Genomic DNA, 23,383 nt, shown 5'->3' with positions numbered 1-23,383 from the left:
CATTTTCCTGGCATTCTTTATCCTTCATTCTCCTGCACGCAAACAGCATTATGTCAAGCTTTAAATGAACTATCAGCTATTGGAGAGTAATTACCCATATTAAGTTTAAATTACTCCTCACAATACAGGGATGATGTTATTACCCTCTGGAAAAAAAATCAATGCGCTGTTTGGAGTTCAGGCGCAGCGCACTGTGTGTGTGGGCGCACCTGCTTTCATAATACATCTGCTGACCTTGCTATCTGCAACGAATGGTGAAAACGCCACTGAAATGGACCTTGATCATTGGCGCATCAAACCCCGCACAGACTGGTGACATTGATCTCATAAAAATGTATTTTATACCCCACCAGCAAATGATGTCAGTCATGTTCAAATCACAGTTAGCAGGGATAAAAGTGGGTTGTTGACAAGTAACATGTCCATGTTTTTTCTTCAAAGATCTGAGAACATTTTATATTCTAAAATCTAAAAAAGAAATATTATATATATATATATATATATATATGTATGTATATATATATATATATATATATATATATATATATTAAAAAATATTTTATTTAGTATATATATATATATATGTACGCATATACACGTATGTGTGTGGGTGTATTTATATATGTATATATCTATGTATTTGTTGACAAGTAACATATAAAAAATATAAATATAAAAGTATATTTATTATTATGTATATATATTTTGTCATGTTTTGGTGAATTTTTTTTTACATATATATATATAGATTTATAAGTGAATAAATGTTGCCTTGGCCAATAAATAAAATAAGTTTAGGTTGAAGCACTAAAGTTACTATGAGAAAAAATAACACATGTAAAAAAAAAAAAAAATATATATATATATATATATATATATATATATATGTGTGTGCCTTTATATATGCAGTACATAAACTTTTATTTTGGATGCAATTAATCGTGATTAATCGTTGCCCAGCACTAATATATATATATATTAATTGCATCCAAAATAAAAGTTTATGTACTGCATATATAAAGACACACACACACACACACACACACACACACACACATACATATACAGTATATTTTTGGAAAATATTTGCATGTATTTACATGTATATATTTATATTAATATAATTTATATATAAATATATTTAAGATATAAACATAACATATTTTTCTTAAATATATACATGCGTGTGTATCTTCATATATACACTACCATTCAAAAGTTTGGGGTCAGTAAGACTTGTAATAGTCTTTAAAGAAGTCTCTTATGCTCATCAAGGCTGCATTTATTTGATTCAAAATATAGAAAAAAAAAAACAGTAATATTGCAAAATGTTTTTACAATATAAAATAATGTTTTTAGTATTATAATAGAATTTATTCCTGTGATGAAAAGCTGAATTTTTATCAGCTGTTACTCCAGTCTTAAGTGTCACATGATCCTTCAGAAATCATTCTAATATGCGGATTTATTATTAGAATGATCAATGTTGCATAATATCAACAGTTGTGCTGCCAAATATTTTTTGGAACCTGTGATTTTTTTTTTTCAGGATTCTTTCATGAATAACAAGTTTAAAAAGTACAGTGTTTATTCAAAATATAAATATTTTATAACAATGTAAATTATTTATTATTAACTTTTAATAAACTTTTAATTATTAACTTAATACATCCTTGGTGAATAAAAGTATTAATTTCTTAAAAAAAAAAAAAGACAATAAAAATGTACTGACCCCAAACTTTTGAACGGTAGTGTATATAATAAATATTCACAGTACACATGCATATATTATGTAAACAAAAACATTTATTTTCATGATTAATCTATATATATAATATATAATTATTTATATATATATATATGTGTGTGTGTGCGTGTGTGTGTGTTGACAAATAACATTTAAAAATATACATTTTAAAGTATATGTATTATTATGTATATATATTTATCACATGTTTTGGTGTTAAAATAGTACTAAAATTTTATTACACACGCACACAAGTAATTAGTATATATATACATTTGTAATTAATTAATTTAAACACCAATACAATACCACAAAGTTTACTAAAACTACATTATATACATACAGTACTTCTAAAATATTTTAAAAAGTTTAAATTTAGTTCTTTATGAAGTATAGTTGCAGGGTCTTGTTGTCGTTGTAGTTTAAATTACCCAAATTTATATAATACTAATAAAAAATATATATTACTTTTACACTAAAATACTAATAAAATCCTCAAGACTGGTGTTAGATCAGACTTTTTTGCATATTCTGGCAAATGTAAAAAACACTTTCTAAGCTTTTAAATGTTAGATTTTCCAAGGCAGGTGTCAATGTAACCTCTTGCTCTTTTGTGTGAGTATTCAGTCTAAACAAAAACACAACACCTCTAAGCACATCAAAACTATTCAAATCTTCACAAACCCGTCTTGCCTGAACATGACCTGGGTCAGTGTGGTGGAGAAGCCTTTAAAAGTGTTAATGCAGTTGGTGTTTGTGAATGGGCTGTTGAATTCAGGCCCTCATAGCTCTGCCTCTCCCATTTAACATTTAAATGACACCTAACAAATGGCTCACACAGAGATGGATACTGAACCAAAGGTGATCCCAACACCCCATCATGGGTTCATTGAAAAAAAAAAAAGAAGCCCATTGGATGGTGGAAGCCCCATGGACCAAGCAAACTGCTGGATTGGCTCCAGGCCATTACTCAGCCACAGAGAATGTTCTAGTGCTATTACTTAATGTCCTTGGCAAAAGCCTCCACAACATTTGTACTAGCATAACAGTTACTCAAACTAATGTCCATAAACATGTCTGGCTGGTTTATAATTAGGTCAATTCAGACATCATATCCGATAATGGTCTTTTTAAACTGCTACTTCTGCAGCGCAAGATGAAAAATGTGTTGATGTATACAACACTTTCATTTTAAGTCTAAATAAATAAAACAATTTCTGTTAACTGAAATAAAGCTGAATACATATTAAATGAAAAACAGATGACAAAAATGAAGTTAACAAATGACAAAAATGAAGTAAAAAAAACTAAAATTAAATGAAAACTGAAAATATATATATAAAAAACATTCAAAATATTAATAAAACATATTATAATATATTAATTATATTATTACAAGCATAACACTGCCCCAGACAGGTTTTTATGTTATTGCCAAGTCATTGCTCAAGCATGATTTTTAAAAAAGTCTTTTCTGCTCATCAAGACTGCATTTATTTGATTAAAAATTCAGAAAAAAACAGTAATATTATGAAATATTATTACAATTTAAAATAGTGGTTTTCTATTTTAATATATTTTAAAATAGAATTTATTCTTGTAATGCAAAGCTGAATTTTCAGCATCATTGCTCCAGTCTTCAGTTTCAGAAATCATATAATATGCTGATTTATTATCAATGTTGGAAACAGTTGTGCTGCTTAATATTTTTTTTTTTTGGAATCTGTGATAGTTTTTTCAGGATTCTTTGATGTATAAAAAGTTATATAAAAAAAAAAGAATAGCATTTATTTAAAATAGAAATCTTTTCTAACAATATATACTACCGTTCAAAAGTTTGGGGTCAGTAAAATCTTTAATGTTTTAAGTCTTTTCTGCTCATCAAAGCTGTGTTTATCTGATTAGAAATACAGAAAAAAACAGTAATATTGTGAAATATTATTGCAATTTACAATAGTTGTTTTCTAATTTTATGTACTTTAAAATATAATTTATTCCTGTAATGCAAAGCTGAATTTTCAGCATCATTAATCCAGTCTTCACTTTCAGAAATCATTCTAATATGTTGATTTATTATAAATTTTGGCAATATTGCAGCTTAATATTTTTTAAAGACCTGTGATACTTTTTTCAGGATTCTTTGATGAATAAGAAGTTAAAAAGAGCAGCATTTACTTAAAATAAATTTTAAATAATTATTTTTTCTAACAATATATAATACCGTTCAAACATCTGGGGTCAATACATTTTTCTTCTTTTTTTTTTTTTTGAAAGAAATTATTATTTTTATTCAGCAAGGATGTGTTAAACTGATCAAAAAAATGATAGCAAAAACTCCTGTTTTTAGAAAAAATATATATTTTGAATAAATGCTGTTCTTTTTAACTTTAACTTATTCTTTTATATTATACTTTTTATTTTACTTTTTAATAAAAATATAGATCATGTGAAACTTAAGGCTGAAGTAATGGCTGAAGAAAACTCAGCTTTGCATCACAGGAATAAATTATATTTTAAACTATATTAAAATAGAAACCGTTATTTTATATTGTAATAACATTTGGCAATATAACTGTTTTTTCTGTGTTTTTGATCAAATAAATTCAGAGACTTCTTTATTAAAAACATCACACTGATGCCAAACTTTTGAACGGCAGTGTATGCAAAAAAGTGTGATGTTTAAGATAGAAGGAATTTCATTCCAAGGAAACATTTCAGGTGATTCATTATTTGTGAAACATTTACAGACATCTCCTCATGCATCCCTCCACTATTCATCATAATTCATGCTAAACCATAGCATGGCTGTAATGACATTTTAAATTCCATTCTGTCATCATGAAGTGATTCAAAGTCAGTATATATGGTCCCCCTTTGAGGGCTAACAGTGTCACTGAATCCAATGTAGACAATTAAACTCCCTTATTTCGAAAGCTCGTTTAAAGAAAAGTATAACACAAACCACCAGACGCCATATGAAAACAGTTGCCTCTAAATACATTAAATTACACCTTTATACCTGCAGTCCTGCAAGTCTGAACTTCACAAGACATTGGGGGAGGGCGGCAGACAGACAGACACGCCCGCGCGACATCCGCTTGCTCGTGCGCACTCACGCTGTGACGCTCGAACTGTCTGAAGGGTTTCAGTCTGTGCGCGTGTTGTTGACGGTCAGACAGACTAGAGGGTGAGAGAGACAGCGGACCAGGAGCGATCATCCTGAGGCAAGTCCTTTTAAAAAACGACAACAGGCTCACGTATACACTGTGTTCATTTGCTAAACGCTTCAGGAGATTCTCTAGCTGTGTTCAGATGGTTTTCGATGGTTTTTAAAGGTTATGTGATGTTTTTTCGAGCTCGGGAACGGGATTTGTAGCGTTAGCTCGGTTAGCGAGTGCTAAAGGGTTTAAATGTTCTAGCCGCACTGCTAAAGCTGTCTGTATGAACGAGCCAGCGTTCAGATGCAAAACCGGTTTTTAAGCCGTGCTAATTTGATTATATGTAGCATGTGAATCACTGGGATACGTGTTTTGATGTGGCATTTAAAATTAACATATGTGTTTACACAGATCTGTTCACATTCAAGAGACGCATCGTCGTGCTCGAATTAACGTTATTTGGTTTTTGATTTAAATCTTCAGGCTCAGCCTGATTCAATATGATGTGTAATATTTTAATATTAAAAAGAAAAGACAGAAACACATTTGGGGCGATAGCTGTTTAACGTTTTTTGGGGGTCAGGTGTCAGTCGTCAGTAGCTTTGCAAATAATTCACTGCTGTGCTGTATTAAGTCGTAGAATGGATTAAAATACACAAGCTTTCGAGGTCGTCTTGACATATTTGGGATTTAAAACATGTGGTTAGTTTTTCTATAGTTATGTTGAGGGTCTCCCGGTCGCGGTAATGGGGAATGTCACACCGCGGGCGCTCAGCGCAGCTGTGCCCGGAGAGTGAGAGGGGAGAGTCGGCTAGAGGCGGGGACAGAGCCGCGGTGCCCTTGCGGGGTAAATAGATTGACACGGTCGCCCAGGGTTAAAAATAGACAGCATTTTGTCAGTGTTTCTGGAAAATGGTTATTTTACGAGGAAACGAAACAACATTCGCGGTCAGGGTCAGTGTATCCGAGGTGTCACACACATTTGGTACAGCATAACCATGCGAAAATGACGTTTTATTTCGAGGAACTTAAGCGTTGCCGTGTTAAATTTAGCTAACGTTATTAGTATGCATGTGTGCGTCGTTTAACGTTCGTTGAACAGATAACGCACGATGTGAATAACGAATTGAACGCGTTTCGTTTTGGGTTTAGCCGAAACCTCAGTGGCATGCGCTGATTTAGGGGCTGTGATCTCTCATTTTGCCTTCACATTCGTGCTCGGAAATTCCGTTTCCGTCAGTGTCAGGCTTTAGCTGCTACGACCAAATTATTCAGTCAGCTTTTTCTCTATTGTATGCGTCTGATTTGATCTTTTCATAGATGTGGTGGCTATGTACGATTATTGCGTCTTATCGCAAGCCTGCTGTGGTTGGACAGGACTAAATGGCTGCTCAGTGTTAGTTACGGTTGCTGTTAGTTATCTGTGTGTTAAACCGACGTTATTAGTGCATTGACTCATTTAACGCGTTGACGGATTCGGCATGTTGTCAGTGGAGAAAAACAGCGCACTAAACCACCGAGAAACTGTCCTTAGATCGATCGGTCTCAAATTAGATTTTCCTGATGAGGTGAAAATGTTTCTGTCGTCTATTTTAACACTGCTCCGAACACAAAAACTCTTCTGGATGCTTTTATATTGCCTTGACAGCATATTCTTTTGTGTGGCTTCACATTGTTTTCCTTTTAGTAACAATTTCAACTTTATTCTCTTTCGCAGGAAGCACACCAGACCATTAATTCTGTCAGCATCATGCACGCAGGAAGGATTTGCAACCTTTAACAGTGAGGAAAGAAGGACCAACTCAAAGGTGTTTGAAGAACAGCTGAATATTTTCCACCCGAGAAAGACCAATCATCTGTGTACAGACATGGCCAGCCCTCAGACGAGTCTGAAAACCCCTTTCAAAGACCTGACGTCATTCAAAGGCAACATGAAGCGGCTGTACAGGGAGCGACTAGAAGATGCACCCATTAAGAAGCGGGTAATGGCGGAGATGCACCTGAAACGACGCAGCTTGGAAAGCGTCCCTAAACCTCTTAAGGTCAAGAAGGAGCGCGAGGAACACGTCAGCTCAGAAATGGACATCGAGGACAGAGAATTCCACGTCGTCGGAGCTTCCAAGGCTTTAGATCTGAGCGCCGGCCTCAAGCACACTCTGGCACAGTTCACGCTGAGCAGCCAGAGCTCCCTGGGAGGTCCTGCTGCCTTCTCAGCAAAATCTGCGCAGGAGTGCGCTTCTCCTGCTGGCATGGCTCCCCTACCGTCTCCCCCAGTCCTCGGAGGCGGCCCGCTCTTGGTTCCCTGCGACAGCTCCACCGAGCTCACCCATTCTCTGCTCGAAGGAGAGTCCATCTCCTGCTTTGTTGTAGGTGGTGAGAAGCGTCTTTGTCTGCCACAGGTACTCAATTCGGTCCTGCGAGATTTCTCTCTGCAGCAGATTAACGCTGTCTGTGACGAACTTTACGTTTACTGTTCCCGATGCGATGCCGAGCAGCTGCACATCCTTAAGGTGTTGGGAATCCTTCCTTTCAATGCACCTTCCTGTGGCCTGATCACTTTAACTGATGCCCAGCGCCTCTGCAACGCCCTGTTACGCCCGGGAGCTGCCCTCTCGGCCGACCCCAACAGCAAACTCCCAGGCCAAGGCCTGCTGAAGGAGAGCGAGGCCAGTTTCCAGGTCGAGCACCAGTGTCTGGGCAAGTGCCAAGGCCTGTTCGTGCCCCAATTCTACGTCCAGCCGGACGCTCCTTGTATTCAGTGCATGGAATGCCAGCTGCTGTTTTCCCCACAGAACTTTGTAATGCACTCACACAAGTCCCCCGACAAGAGGACCTGCCACTGGGGCTTCGATTCGGCCAAGTGGCCATGCTACCTGCAGCTGGGCCGCAAGCACGAGGGCACGCCGGAGGAGCCCCAACTCAAACAGCTGCTGGATGAGATGAAGGAGAAGTTTCACTACCAGCTAAAGAGGCCTCTGGACAAAGTAAGTGTCTTTTCCTTCCATGTTGGCTGGTTCGCTAAGGTCAAGTTTTGCTTCATGTTCACAAGTGGATTTGCACGTGTGTGACCAGATGGTAATGTGTGATAGTCTGCAGAGGAGACTGTTTGCTATTGTCTGGGCAAGGCTGCAGTTGTTTTGATAAACTAGTGTTGACCCAATTTTATGAGGTGGCACTAAGCAGGTGGGGACGGATGGCGGGAGGGAGGGAGTTCCAGTTGGTCTGGCTGAAGGGGAAGTACATTATCTACCTCCCAGGTCAGAAGAGGGTCATCTTTGGGGGGTGGATGGGTAAAGCACAACCTTAAATTTTATGTGATTCATAAGAGTGTGGATTTTTACTGTGAATGTGATAATACACTACCAGTCAAAAGTTCTTGGACAGTAAGAATTTTAATGCTTTTAAAGAAGTCTCCTCTGCTCACCAAGCCTTTATTATTAATTTCTATAATTTCTTTCCCCCCTAAAAAAGCTTTGCTCACAGGAATAAATGATATTTTAAAATATATTCAGATAGAAAGCAGTTTTTTTAAAATAGTAAAAATATAACACTATTACTGCTTGTGCTGTTTTTGGATCAAATAAATGCAGGCTTGGTGAGTAGAAGATACTTCTTTAAAAACATTAAAAATTTTACTGTCTAAAAACTTTTAACTGGTAGGATGTAAAATGATGATGATAATACTAATAATGTAAAAGGTAATGAAATGTAACAACAATGTAAAATAGAATATAAATATACCTTCAGTTTTTAATGAGGTTTATTTCTATTTTATTGTATTTTTTATTTTTAATTTAATTTGCATTTGATCATTAGTTTTTTTCAGATTTTAAAGTTAATTTAGTATTTAGTTTTAGTATTTTAATGCTGTTAAAGATCTTTATGTTTCTCAGCAAAGTCTAGTATTATTGCTGTTTAGTGGCATTGTCATGTATAATAAAAATGTTTTTTTTTTTTTTTTTTTACTGCTTTCAGTGTGAGCTGTTTGCATTATTTTAATGTTTTATCATACTCATACACACACTGGTTTCTAGCCAAATAATTTTTCCATTTACTGCCATGTCATTCTTGTTATTTACTTACAGTGGCTAATGAATCAGAAGCATTGCAAATTCACAGAAAAGAGCCTAATTCCCAGTTAAAATATAAGGTCAAAAAGTTTTATTCGTTGCATCTGCAGAAGTTGGCCTTTTTAACAGGGAAATTGTAATGAAGTCATTACATTGGGAAAAGCCCACATTACACATTGCGTAAAGTCAGAACACGGGAGATTCTTCCACTTTCATGACCACTGAAAAAAAAACTCAACAACTGTTCTAGTATAGAAAGGTCATCCTAGTGGGGGAAAAAAAAAGGTCTGGATTGTTTCACCCCCATTGACCAGCCATGTCTCATGACCCCCCTTGACCAAGCCAGAGCTTTTTTTTTGTTTCCATGCTCGTGTTAGACAAAGATTGACCCCCTGTTGGTGCTGTCAGAGATTTTTTTGAAATGCAAGTGGCAGCAGTTAATGGTTTAACAGTGCGGTAATGTTCCAGTAGACACAATTATTTTTAGTTTAGTGCCGATGTGAGCGAATGAATGTGTTCTGTCTAAGTGAGGAAGAAAAGCCCCGGTCTCTCTTGTGTGCTTATGCAAGTGTGCCGGAAATACCGTCTGCTGTCTCGTCTAGCACCCAAACCACATTCCTCCTTCCGCCCTCCCTCCCCCCCAACACACAGTCTTCATGTACTAAAACAGACCTTGAGTCTGTCAGTCATACAGTCACATCTGCTGCACAGACTGACCTCACCCTGACACACAAACAGCCAGTAACACTGTAACACTCGCCTCACTTATGCTTAACGCACACTAATGAAATTGATTCACGCGCACACGCTAAACGCCCCCAGGGATCGTCTCTGCTGTGCTCGGCTGAGGGTGAGATATCAAACTCCCAGAAATACGAGTGAGTCACTGACACCTTCTCTTTACACGTTAACTGTCGAGCTCCTGACACATCCCTGTCTGGCAGCGTCTTGCACCTGCCCTGACGCTTTGCCTGATCCTTCTGTCTCTCTTCTGTGATTTTTCTTGGCCTTACTGGTTATTTATTAATTAATTTTTCATTTAAAAATTTTTAATGTAGTTTTAAATGGTCTAAAATGGGGTTTTACACCATTAAATTACGATGAAAATTACAACCATATTTTAATTTATATGGTTTTAAACAAAATAAAAAAAAAAAAAGCATATTCTGTCTCTCTTATTTACTTCAGCTTGAAACCTCAGTGCTATATTAATATTTTGAATCAGTGTATTTTTATAGTTTTAGTTTTAGCCTTTTAGTAGTTTTTTTTATATTTCTATGTAGCTTTTATTTTCCTTTCCATTTTGATCATTCTAATTTAAGAATTGTCATAATTTTTACAAAAACTGAATTATTAAAATTAATCTCTCTCTCTCTCTCTCTCTCTCTCTCTCTCTCTCTCTCTAATATTAAATAAATAAAAATAGTTTTAATTTCATAATTTTAATCATTGTAACTTCATCTAATATATATAGATTTTTTAATTTCAGCTTTATTTCCTGGAAATTATTTCTAATAGACATAGATGTAGATTCAGTTAACAGTAACAGCTCTGATTACAACTAAAGCAGTGTCAAAGAAGCAGGTGCTTACAGTTTTGTGTTAACTGGCTTTTGCAGGAACTGTAAACAGACATATGTGCATGCGTGAAAGGTCATTACTCAGACGCCGAGCTTACATGGGTCGCGCCGATAAAGAGCAGTAACACATGCGCGCTCATCTGCTGGCTTCCATATCAAGAAATCGCTACGTTAGGTGTGTGTGTGTCTGTACGGGAAGCAGGGCAGACAGCCTCATCAGTTTACTGGGTGAAATGTTCACTCTAAACATCTGTGATGCTGGAGCGCCAGAACAAGTGACTCAGAGTTTCCACAGGTGGCCATGTGGATGCTGGTGACGCTCAGACCCTCACCGCCAGACTTCTGCACACGGCACTTTGGCTTGTTTAAAACCAAGCCTCTTCCCCTTTATCAAGGACAGTGTCTGTGTGGTTATAGAGACACTGGCTGTGTTTCAAAAAATACTTAGCTGTCTGCCTAAACAGCATGTTCTGGATGTCTTTGATTTTTGAAATAGCCACTGGTGGAACATGCATTTATAGTTTTTATTTTATTAGTTTATTTGTTCTTAATCTTTTCCAAAGCGTTAACAAAAATCTTCATGAAGCTACAAAAGCTACTAAAACAGTTAACATAAAATTTGTATTTAAATTTACAAATGAAGCACAGCCGCCGTTCCAGGTGTTCTAGAAGATTCTACAGAACTTTCTTGGATGGTTTTTGAGTTTGTGTATGTCTGTATTTATGTCTGTTGCCTAGGCACTGTATCCGGTTAGCGCGTGTATAGAGCACTAGTGGTTAAAGCTCATGACTAGATGAGGACCACCTGATCCAAGTGTCAGAACACAAATATTTTTAGACTCCACACCCAAGTTTAGATTTATCCAATGTTAGATTTTCCTTCAAATATTGAAGTGTTGAGGCCTAATAGTTAGCATTCATGGATCAACAACACAATGAGCCATGCTGCTCATTTTGTTGACGCAAGTTTGAGTCATTTAGGCTTGTGACATTACCTGATCTGTTTCTCCTCGTCATTTCCCATTTCATTACGTTTTCCTAATCATGCCACTTGGGTCTAGTACATAGCTAGAGTGTTTGTTTGTTTGTTTGTATGATTGTATGACAGTGAAAGACAGGCAGCTGTGATGGTTTGAGGCTTGGTGCGCAGACGTGTCTGGCAGACAGATGGAGTCCTGTCGATCTCCCACAGAGGCTGAGACAGCGGCTGCGGTGCAGACACCAGACAGCTGCCTGCCTCTCTCTCTCTCTCTCTCTCTCTCTCTCTCTCTCTCTCTCTCTCTCTCTCTCTCTCTCGTTCTCTGTGTGTTTGTGTCTCTCTGTCTTCCCCTTTGTAATTGTGAAATCAGTGACTTCATGCACCACAGGAACGGAGACTAATTCTCCGCTATCTCGCTCTCTTATTTCCACTTTCTGTATTTCTTTCCTTCCTTTTTCTATCTGTGAAAGAAAAACTGTCATTTTCCTGTCTGACTGTGTTTTGTTCTTTCGTCCTGTACCTCGACCACAAACCTCATCTGTGACGTACCTCGACAGATTTTTTTTTTCCTTTGGTTTTGCTTCCTCCCTTACAGCCACAGTCCTTTTTTTTTTTCCTTCGCTGTTTCCATTTAGTCTCGTTTTTATCATTTATTATACAACAGTTTGTTCCGGTCCTCTGTTTTTATTATTAATATTATTGTTTTTATATAAAAGCCTTAAATTGTTTCACTATGCGATTCACTCAAGCTCTAAACTTGTGCGTTGCTTGATGACACACACAACTGTACATCCTGTTTTGGCTGCTTTTGCAACTAATTTGGCTAATTTTGGAGGAAAACATTAACAGAATGGCTGTTTTGTGTCTAAAATGTGAGGTACTCAATATAGAGGGTTTGCACTTACATCACAATTTGGTCTGTTACCTGGATGTGCGGTCATATTGGCGATACTCGGATGTAAATGACAGCATGGATTGCAGGTTAATGTACTACTGAATGCATTTGTTCTGCTATTTTATGCTTCCAAAACCATGGAAAAAGTGTGGAGGCTGCTAAATCATATAGAGAAGGACTTAATAAGCAGGAAAGGGTGCAGTATTTTTACAAACTAAAGGTAATAGGTGGTATTGGCCTAATATTTCACCTACCTGACTGGAAATGATAAGAACAAACACGAATGTTGTCTTAATTTTTGCCCTGGAAAACCTGGTTCAGTTTGGCCAACCACAAATGCCTTTTGTTCCTCAGAGAGTTTTTTGCACTTTTCTCCTTGATTTCTTCTAACTTTTGGCGGTCTATAATGCTTCAAATGTTTTTCCCGGTCCGACCAATTAGTACAACCCAAAACATGACAATAATTGACCATTTTCAGCAGCAATAATCAGCAAAATATGCGAGTTTCATTCGGTTCAGTGGCATTGTTTACGTTCAATGAGCCAATGTGGCAGATTAATGATTTGCCACTTATAGATTTGCCACATATATATTCTTATTCTCTCCTCCTCAGCCTCCATTCCTCAGCGCTAAGGTAGGGTCACATTAGCAAAAAAAAATGGCCATTGTCTATCATCGATAGTTAGCGATGCATGAAGCACTGCTCATACAGAAGAGCTTTTAAACCCTGGAACTTTCTGTTCTGGTCAGTGTGGTGAATTTCTTGTGACCAACTTGAACACAAGTGAAATGCGAGTGGGGAAATTTTCCACCCTCATATGAAACTCCTGATTGCACTGATTGATTTCAGTTGAAATTATCAGATTTCACCTAGTAAATTTTGCCAAGCAGTGGTAAACGTGACAGCACCTTTAGCTCAATTATTACAAAGGATTCTTCTGTTTTATATTTTCTGCCTGATCTCTCCAAACATGGCATTTTCAGCAATCTGCAGAGCACGATGTTGTATCTTGAGAACTTTATCTTCATGCGCCTGTGTTTGGTGAGAGATAGAAGGGTAATGAAAGGTCAGAGGTGGTGGAGTCTCGGGGTTTTGTGTGTTTGATCCTCAGGGTTTGCTCTAGTGTAAATATCAGAGACTCCAGTGGATGCATCTCAGCCCCTCAAAATAAGCAGCCGAATGACCTAATCAGTCTCTGTTTACATAAGGGGAACGGAGGGCAGTGAGTGTATGTTTATGGGGGAGAGAGAGAGCGATTGAGGAGAACTATTGATCTGGCTGGAGTGGATGAATTCAGTCAGACAGTAACTGTGTAGAAGAGAGAGAGAGACAGGCTGAAGAAGAGAGAGATTGATTTGCAAAATGTCCTAACCAGGTCTGTTTTTTTCCTTTAATAAAAAGACAAAATGACAAAAATCACTGCTAATCAGAACTTATTTGTCAAAATGTCATTTTATTATGTCAAGTCTGGTCAGGACGCATTGCTCGCACATATGCAAATACAAATGTCAAAACATTTATACGTGTACAAACGTGTGCACTGATGAATATGAACAGAGTTGCTGACAAATGCACATTCGCTTGAATGGATAAACAAAAAAATGGACAGGTGTGCACACCCATTGTGCACAAACATGATGAGAGATGTTAGATAAAGGTGCTAATAATAGTGTGGTGCATGAAAAACAGAGGAGAAAGGATCATGATGTATGGTTCAGCTCAGGACATGTTGGCGGTGGCCGGGTTCAGTAACTTTTACTCTCTATTCATGGTAAAGCATTCACCTCCATCGAGGTTCATGGCAGTCCATGTGCTCAGGCGGTCACACACTCCAAGCTCCGTTCAGTTATTTCCAACTGTTTGTCCTTATGCACAAACAAATCACTAACTAACCCCAAAGCCCCCCGAAAAAGCGCACACTCTGTGATTTGGCAATCTGTCCTATTTATATAAAGCCCAGAGTTCCTGTTGGCCGTTAAGACAACATACTCCTCCCTGTTGGCTCAACATTCGGACGCTGTGGGCAGATTGGGGGCCCTGCTCTTTGTGCTCAAGCTGGGAATATTGTTGTACCGGTCTTTCGCCAAGTCCCTGGAGATGAGCCAGCAGCCAGAACAGCCCCGGGACGGCGCAGACTGCGGCTAACCCAAATTCGTCAAGACATGCTCAACTATTCAGCCAGGTGGTTCAACTGCCATGGAAAGCATTGGCGTCACTTTTTAGTTAGAGAAATCTCACGCGTTGAAAAGATAAGAGCAATGCCTGCTGTTGATATGATGGTATTTTGTCATATCAGCACTTAATTTTGGCTGCTTTGCATGTAGTTTTTTTCATGGCTACAGCACTGGGACAAGCTCAAAAAAATCATGGAAGATGGTGGATGAAGCAAGAAGAATGTTGATTATCCACCTTTTTCTTTAATGCAGAAGTAAGCCTATGACTTCTGATTCATTAGCCGCTATAAGGAAATAACGAGAAGAATAACAATGCAGGAAACGACAAAACTGTTTTGACTACAATCCAGTGTGCTTGTAATTAAAGATAATACATTATGGTAAGACACACCAATTTGCAATATCAAGCAGCAAAATGAGATGTTTTGTACGGTTAAAAATAGCTGGACACGGATGAGACCGGAAGCCAGACCCATAAAATTTACAAATGGCTGCACTCACTCTTATGGCAAGGAAAGGTGGATATGTACAATTAATTTCTTTGCATTACTGCACTTGGTAGACACTTTTATCCATAATGACTCGCATTACATTTAAGGTATACACTTTATCTTGCGTGCTTATAGGAATCGATCCCATGACCTTGCCATTGGTGTAACCTCTCTCTGTTGTTTGAACTACAGAAATGCATTTGTTAGTGAAAAGTACAGGAAAAAATACACAACACAGTTTTTCTGAAAAAGAAATAAATAAATATAACAATTAATTAATTTTTAAATAAAATTAATTAATTAGAGGTGCTTTTGATTATTAAAATTTAATGAAACCATTAAAATAGAATCCAGAAAATTAATGGAAAACACAGAATTTGGTAAAAATTTGAGGGGGAAAAAATAGGACCTCAAAAATGCACTCTTGGTTAAACTACATTGCTGTTAAATTGTTTACGTTTCATGATTTAAATTAAGTAGACATGCTTTTTGATTAAAATTGTTTAATGTAGCCTTTAAAACAGAGTAGAAATCTTAAAACTGAAAAAAAAAAACCCTTTAAAAAATTAAAATGGAAGAAAAAAAGGGTCATAGGTCCGTACATTTTGATTTAGCATTTTACCTTTTATTATGATAGGGTAGTTAAGTATTGACAGCAAGTAAAGTGGGAGAGAAAGAAGGGGACTGGATCGGGAAAAGTCCCCTAGCTAGGACTCCAACTCAGGACACCCAAAGTGGAGTGTTTGCTTATGTTCCATTTCAGTCCTTAATTAGGCCCACTGAAAAGGAAGTAGTAGTACATAAACCAGACTTTTAACATCTCTTGACATCTGCACATTCTTCAAAAGACTATTGATTTAAATGATTTTTTCCATTTATTTCCTGCTGACTGCCAAATACATATATAGGCATAATGTGTAATATAATATTTTCCTCCTCTCTTTTTCTGCCTCCTCTCTGAGTGTTATAGATCTACTATAACTTTATCTGATGATATACTCCTCTTCCCGCTCTTTGCAAAATCAGCAGTCTTAGCCGCCTTCTAACAGGGACAAAGTAGGACTTCATTCTCAAGTCCTAACGGGGACAAGAGAGGAGTCAGTGTCCCTCTGCTCCAGATAAGACCGTCTGACTGTGCTTGCAAGTGATTCATTTTAATGTCCCATTGCAAAACATTGAGACCGCTGCGATTATGTGCTCGCACTGTGGTCGGATACCCTTTCGATGGAATGCAGTGCAGAAGCCACGGTTGTCTGGCTTCATCAGGGAAGTTGCCAAAAATGGGTCATGAAGATGCTTCCTGCAGTTACCCTCATCTGTGCTTGTGAGGCACTTTTTTGTGTGAAACTGCTGTTTTCGACCCCCGGTTCACCACAATCTCATTAGACTGCATATTTTCCCCCTATTACTGCAGTGCTCTTGTTTCTTAACGCCAAGCTCATCCCAAAGGAAGATGTGTCGTTCTGCAGACAGCGCCGAGGAGGCACGCACAACGCCACCGGCTTGTGATTAATGTGCCGGTATACGCTACATGCAGCGTACATTACCTGTTCTGTAAATCTGTCTTTCTGTCTCCTCCCACTTGAGCCTATGTTTCCCAAAGCATCAAAAAACGTGAGTGAGGGGCTGCTTGTCCCCTCCCCTCTCATCTCTTCCCTCCTCTCCCTGCGGAGGCTCTAAACGTAGACTCGCTCTGCTCTCCTGGCTCTATGAGGACAGTCTGTTCCAAGCTTGCGTCAAGCTGGGGGACTCCTCAACCTGAACAACAGCACCAGCCTGCACGTTCATATCTCTCTGGAGAGCAGCACACATTAGAGTCTGAACGCATTTAGCTTTCTGTACAGGCAAAACAAAAGATCTTTGAATGAGATGTCATTGCTTTGATTGACTGTCCATCTGTCCAGTAATTATTGATCTCTAACGCAAGACATCCTCTCTATCGATCTCTCCCAGAAAGAAGTCCCGCGTGTCTGACATACATCAGTCCCTATTTATGTCTCGTCTCAGCACGTTTCAGCTCTTTAATGCGATTGTAGACTTGGGAATCGGATAGTCATGATTTTTGATTCGAAACACTCTGCATTGCTGTAAGTTTTCAGGCTGTCAAAAAGCGTCAGTTTGAAGGGAATTTTTCTGGGGCACTTGCAATGGAAATTAATGGAAATATGAAGGTTATTGTTACTTGAGCTCTAATAGTGTTTCATGGCTGCACACAGAAAAGGTTAATAAACGGATAGGGCTGGGCAATAAATCAATAATGATAATTATCGCACCACATAATTTTCCTCGATAAACAAGATCAAGAGTTTGATAAATGTTCGATATAATGTTTATGCGGCAAAGGTGGAACGAAAGAGCGCTAATCATTTAAAGCATGCCACTTGGATAAGTCATAATGACTGGAAAAAGTGTAAAGAATAAAAAAAAAAACATTAAGTGTTTGTCATGACCATAAAGAATAGTTTAAAGCCACAATTAACCATCTGTTTTTTACAACTTTCACATTGTAGCAAAAATCTGCCTTTAAGCTACAAAGGAAAAAAAAAAAGACATTTATTGTGATAATTATCGATATCGACTAAGTTAAAAAAATGATTTTGATCATTTTTTTTGGCCGTATCGCCCAGCCCTAGTAAGCAGTTTATCACACTAATATCATGTTTGCATGCATATTTGCATCTTCTGACTAGTTTGAAAGAGCAAATATTGAGCGAATATTTTAAAGTTACATATTACATATAAGCCCATCTGCTATAAGTGCCTCATTGTAAGCCAATTTTTTTTTAAGAAAAGGAGGGACAAAGGTTCAGATTTTTGTGTGGTGGTATCTATTTTGTGTCAAGTGCTATCAGCTGAACTTGGATTGAACCCATATATTCCTTTAATAGCACAGACATTTAAAGGCAACTCTATCATCCCCTTGAGTACTGAGGTTTGTAATGGAAGAACACGCATCAAGCTCTACAATGGAACCGCATGTTCACAACGGCTTGGCTAAGCATTTGCAGCAGTATTTGAGTGCTTGAATAGAATATGATTATAACTTTAAAGTGTACACTCTTTTTAACATTAATAATAATAAAAATGGTTTCTTGAGCACCAGATCAGCATATTAGAATGATTTCTGAAGGATCACGTGATACTCAAGACTAGACTAATGGCTGTTTTAAAATTCAGCTTTGCTATCACAGGAATAAAAATGACATTTTTAAATATATTAGAATAGAAAATTATTTTAAATAATATTTCAGAATACTACTTTTTTTTGCTGTATTTATGATTAAAAAAAAGCATTTCTGAGCATAAAAAGACTTAAGAAGCAAATAAATCTTACAGACCCCAGTGCAGTTTTGTGGCCTTTAGCACACGCATGTTAGCCTTGAGGTTAATCTATAAAGGTAGTGTATGATGGAAATATTTTGCATTGCAAAGAGTGTTTAGGGTTGTCAGCAGTGCTATTTTGTGTGTAAAGGCGTATATTTGTTTATTTGGTCTAAAATGTACGTCTGACACCCTGTGTGTGACGTTGTGTTGCTCCTGTCCTTTATCTTATGCTCTGTATGAGATTGATTGATTGATAGTATGTGAGTGTTTATGTACGCTGCTAACCGTGTGGATGTGTGCTGACAGCTTCCTCTTGTAGGGATGGGTAGGACACTGCTCTCTCTCTCTCTCTCTCTCTCTCTTTTCCCAACTCCTTTTCTCTATGCAAAGCCAGTCGCTGTGGCCCCTAACAGGCTCTGCCATGCAAAATGCATGAGCCGCCTTGTGTAGAGTGAGTAGAGTGAAATTGTGTGTGTGTGTGCTGTCTGTAGCTCAAACTTGATGTATGAGACTGAGCTCTCTGTGGGTGGGCAGTTTTTCGCTCTCTCCCGTCCTCTGTCTGTCTGTCTGTCTGTCTTTCTCTCTAGGGCTGTTGGAGATGGCAGAAGTGAAATGCACTGCCAGTTTTGTGTGTCAAACTGCCATGTTGGTGATTCTCCTGTGCCATACACAGGGTTTAATGACATGCACCTATAGAGACCGCTGGGTCCCTCTCTCTCACATGCCTAATGTAATGTTTGGGTAAACTGCATGCTTTGAATGTCTATCAGTTTTGCTACTTGCGATTGATAGTAAGAGGCAGGAAATATTGGGGGACAGACTTTTTTTCATCCTAGAGAGCAGTTGACTGAACAAAAATCTTTTTAGTACAGGATGAATCATCAATATAATAAATATAAATATATATATAAAAATATATAAATTCTGTGTGTTCTCCCAGAAGAGAAAGTATGTTTTTTTTTTAATTTTAAGTAATATTTATGGGGCTTTTTGCCTTTATTTGACAGGACAGTTGAGAGCAGATGTGAAAGCATTGGGTGAAGGTGGAGGGTGGGATCGGTAAAGGACCTCGAGACTGGAATCGAACTCAGTTCGAATGGAACACAGTTGCGCTATATGTCGGCGTATTTGCTTATTGATTAGCCTTAAGGCTAACATATTTTACCAGTCAAATGTTTTTGAACAGTAAGAAACAGTAAGTCTCTTTTGCTCACCAACTCTGCATTTATTTGATCTAAAGTACAGCAAAATTTACAATTTTTAAATATTTTTACTGTTTAAAATAACTGTTTTCTATTTGAATATATTTAAAATGTAATTTATTCCTGTGATTTCAAAGCTGAATTTTTAGTATCATTACTCCAGTCACATGATCCTTCAGAAATCATTCTAATATTTTGATTTGCTGCTCAAAAAACATTATTATTATTATTATTATTATTATTATGTTGAAAACAGCTGAGTAGAATTTTTTCAGGTTTCTTTGATGAATAGAAAGTTCAGAAGAACAGCATTTCTGAAATAGAAATCTTTTGTAACATAAATTTGTAAAATGTACTCAACTGTTTTAAATATTGAAAATAGTAATAAAAATGTTTCTTGAACAGCAAATCAGCATATTAGAATGATTTCTGAAGGATCATGTGACACTGAAGACTGGAGTAATGATGCTGAAAATTTAGCTTTGATCACAGGAATAAATTACATTTTAAAATATATTAAAATAGAAAGCAGTCATTTTAAACAGTACAAATATTTCACAGTATTACTGCTTTTGCTGTATTTTGGATCAAATAAATGCAGGCTTGGTGAGCGGAAGAGACTTCTTAAAAAAAACAAACAAATCTTTTGACTGGTAGTGTATGTGAGCTAAAAACCACAAAAATTAACTATTTGGGGTCGGTATGATTTTAAAAACATTTTTGAAAGAAGTTACTTAAGGCGGCATTTATTTGATCAAAAATACAGTAAAAACTGATGTTTTCAGTCTCACATGATCCTTCAGAAATCATCCTAATATGCTGATTTAGTGCTTGAAAAACATTTCATTTCAATTCACAATCATTTATTGTCTTTTTCAGGATTCTTTGATGAATAGAAGTTCAAAAGAACAGCATTTATTTGGAATTTAATGTATCCTTGCTGAGTAAAAGTAATAATTTCTTTCAGTAAATAAATACAACTTTTTATATTATGGGTCCTTTAGATCAAACAATTTAGGCACAGAACTTCCCTGAGAAGGTTTTAGCCTGCTAGAGATTTAAGACTTTAAAACAGCCTTCTTAAACCCTTGTAAAAAGGTTTCTAAAGTATTTTTTTAAAGCCCTGTTGTTAAAAAACATCCATCCCTAGTATCAATCATGATATTATGTACTTTTCTCATTGGTGTCAGTACAAAAACTGCAGATCGAGTCAGAAACTCCCTTAGCTAGTCATAATTATTCCAAGGTTGGCCGTGACCCCTTTGTAACAAAACAAAACAAAACAAAACAAAAAAAACACAGAGGTTCACAGCTGCCACACGAACATCCAGATGTTTGTGTTTGTGCCCCTTTGACCACAGCTCTCACAGACTGTGTGTGTGTCCTGCCGAGCAAGGAAGGTCACATTCTGTCCCCTTCGCATCCTACAGAGAGCATCGTGGGCGTTACCAACGTCAGAGTCTGGTTGAGCCCCGACAGCATCCTCTGAAATGAGCCGTAGGGTGCCACAGCCCAGAGAACACACACCTCAGAGACTCATCTCCATCGAGACTGCGTTTGCCAATGTCTTTGTGCATGCGTGAGTACGTGTGTGTGCGTGTTAGCCTAGCGCAGTTGCGCCATGGGAGGCTTATGCGGTTACTGCTTTTCACCGGCGCACACTTGAGAGTACTCAGTTCTAACACGCGTGCATACAGATCTCCCATTCATAGGCCTATTTAAAGCCGCCCATGTGTAGGGAAGGGAACAGGCAGAGCTCTGTTCCACTGTGTGAAATCTGAGAGCGGGAGAGGGGAGAGACCGTTCCTCTGTGTGTTTACGGCTCTCAGCCATCCAAGCCGATCCGCGATCACCGGCACAGTATGTTAGTTTTGTCCGCCGAGTATGCGAGCGAATAACTTGGCCGGTCTCGGTGTGCGTGCGCGTGGTTCTTATCAGGTCGCATGTTGTAGATTAAACAGTGGATGTGTGTAGACGGCTGTCGGGACAGACAGGCAGACTGTGCACTATTGATGACCGTGTCTAGACGGAATGTTCGTCTCCCTCCCTCTTCCCTTAAAAAAATTTGCCCCAGGCTGCCAGCCAAATCCTCTCAGGAATGAGCACGTCTGAGCCTGTGTGTTTGATCCCTGTGCGTGTGTGCGTATTGATATTTAGAGGTGTGTTGTTTGCTCGGGGTTTTTGCGCGAGTGTTTTAGTATGATTATGAATGTTTGGGTTGTTTTAGTGTGTTTTTGTAGGACGTGGACTTTAGCACTCCAGTGTGTGCGAAGGCGTCATAGGTAATGTCAGGAATGCATGTTTGCTTTTGTGTATGCAAAACCAGTCTGGCCGTGAGCACTTCCAGGTCAACTTTCACTACTGAATTCACTGCTGAATGATTTAGGTGACGGCTTGTTCGCAGAAGGGAGAAGTCAAATGTTGCTGGATTCATTCTCAAGTTTGGGACTGACTCTATTCTGTACACACATGGGGACTTATTTGAGAAAAGCGAGTGGGAAAAAAATAATTTGTGTAAATTGTATTCTTACATTCTTGCATAAGAAAAACAATTTACATTTCAATGAATTTACATTTAAATTAATCTGCTTGTTTTTCATGAAAAATATCCATGGAATGTTAGTGTATTTGTATCAGATTTAAATGTTCAACACACAGTAGGGTTTTATGATGGACAGAATTGCGGATTCCAATCATCAAAATGGAATGTATAACATGGAATTTCGTGGAATTGGCAAAATTCGAATGAATAAATCAAAAGTAGGTCAGTACACCTAAATCAAAATGATGAAAATTCATCCATTCAGCCATTACCCCAGTTTTCAGTATGATGCATCAGAATTTATTCTAATATGCTCATTTTGAGTTCAAGACTTATTTCTTATTATTACTAATACAAAAGCAGCTGCTTATTATTTTTGTAGAAATTGTGATTTATTTATTTTTTCATGATTCATTTATGAAGAACAGCATTTATTTGAAATAGAAAACCTAATTGATTTAAAAAAAAATTGTAATATTTTAAATGTATCTGCTGCCTTTTTGTCTGAATAGTATTAATTTATTTAAAAAATCTTACTGACCCAAAACATTTGAATTGTAGTCTGTATATCAGCTTATTAAACATGTTCTAAATTTGTTGTTGATTCAGTTTTTTTTAATTTCAGTGAGGACCTACAAATGGCTTGACGTTAGCAAGAATGTGATGTAATATTTTACATTCATTGGTAAAGAAAAACAGAAATTGTCACCGTTTTAGATCTCTCTTTGGTTCCATCTCTTCCTCCGTTTTATCTCCTTAGCCCGCATCAAGTTGGCCTACATTTGTCCACAGTCCAGCCCACATGGAAAAGATGCCTCATCAGTATACCACAGAGCGCACCGAGCGGAGTCCCACAATGCAGTGCACAACACATTTCCAGTGTGACGAATGAAGCGGATGTAATATCCTCCGTGATTTTCGTGACTCATTATTTGATGTGACATTTTTACACACGCTTGAATCACAAACGCAAAACAAACACCTGACCGCTGAACTAAAAGGATAATTCACCCAACAATGAAAATTCTGCCTTCGTTTACTTGCCTTCATGTTGTTCCAAAATTTACATTTTTGGATGATCTCTTTAAACATGCAGTGTAATGAGGCCATCATGGGACACTCATAGCATACAACCGTTTTAAATACTACATCATATGCAAAATTCTAGCCTCCCGTTTGAAAACAGCCATTGTTTTGAAATTGTTAATGATTTGCGTACTT

The 23,383-nt window shown here is 37.5% G+C and overlaps 1 protein-coding gene across 2 annotated transcripts in view; it reads left to right on the top strand.

Annotated features, from left to right (window-relative positions):
- Nucleotides 1-4,853: 4,853 nt before the first annotated feature.
- skila (SKI-like proto-oncogene a) overlaps nucleotides 4,854-23,383 on the top strand; it is a 35,603-nt gene continuing 17,073 nt past the window's right edge. For both annotated transcript variants that reach the window (XM_051127572.1, XM_051127563.1), the window contains exons 1-2: nucleotides 4,854-4,975; nucleotides 6,627-7,889. In XM_051127572.1, coding sequence (XP_050983529.1) covers nucleotides 6,774-7,889 — 1,116 coding nt within the window. In that variant the 5' untranslated portion in view covers nucleotides 4,854-4,975; nucleotides 6,627-6,773. The remainder of the gene's footprint in view (nucleotides 4,976-6,626; nucleotides 7,890-23,383) is intronic.

This window comes from Labeo rohita, chromosome 2 (genome assembly GCF_022985175.1).
Source record: "Labeo rohita strain BAU-BD-2019 chromosome 2, IGBB_LRoh.1.0, whole genome shotgun sequence".
Lineage (NCBI taxonomy): Eukaryota > Metazoa > Chordata > Actinopteri > Cypriniformes > Cyprinidae > Labeo > Labeo rohita.
Note: the sequence above shows the minus strand (reverse complement) of the source record. Positions and strands in the feature narration are given on the sequence as shown.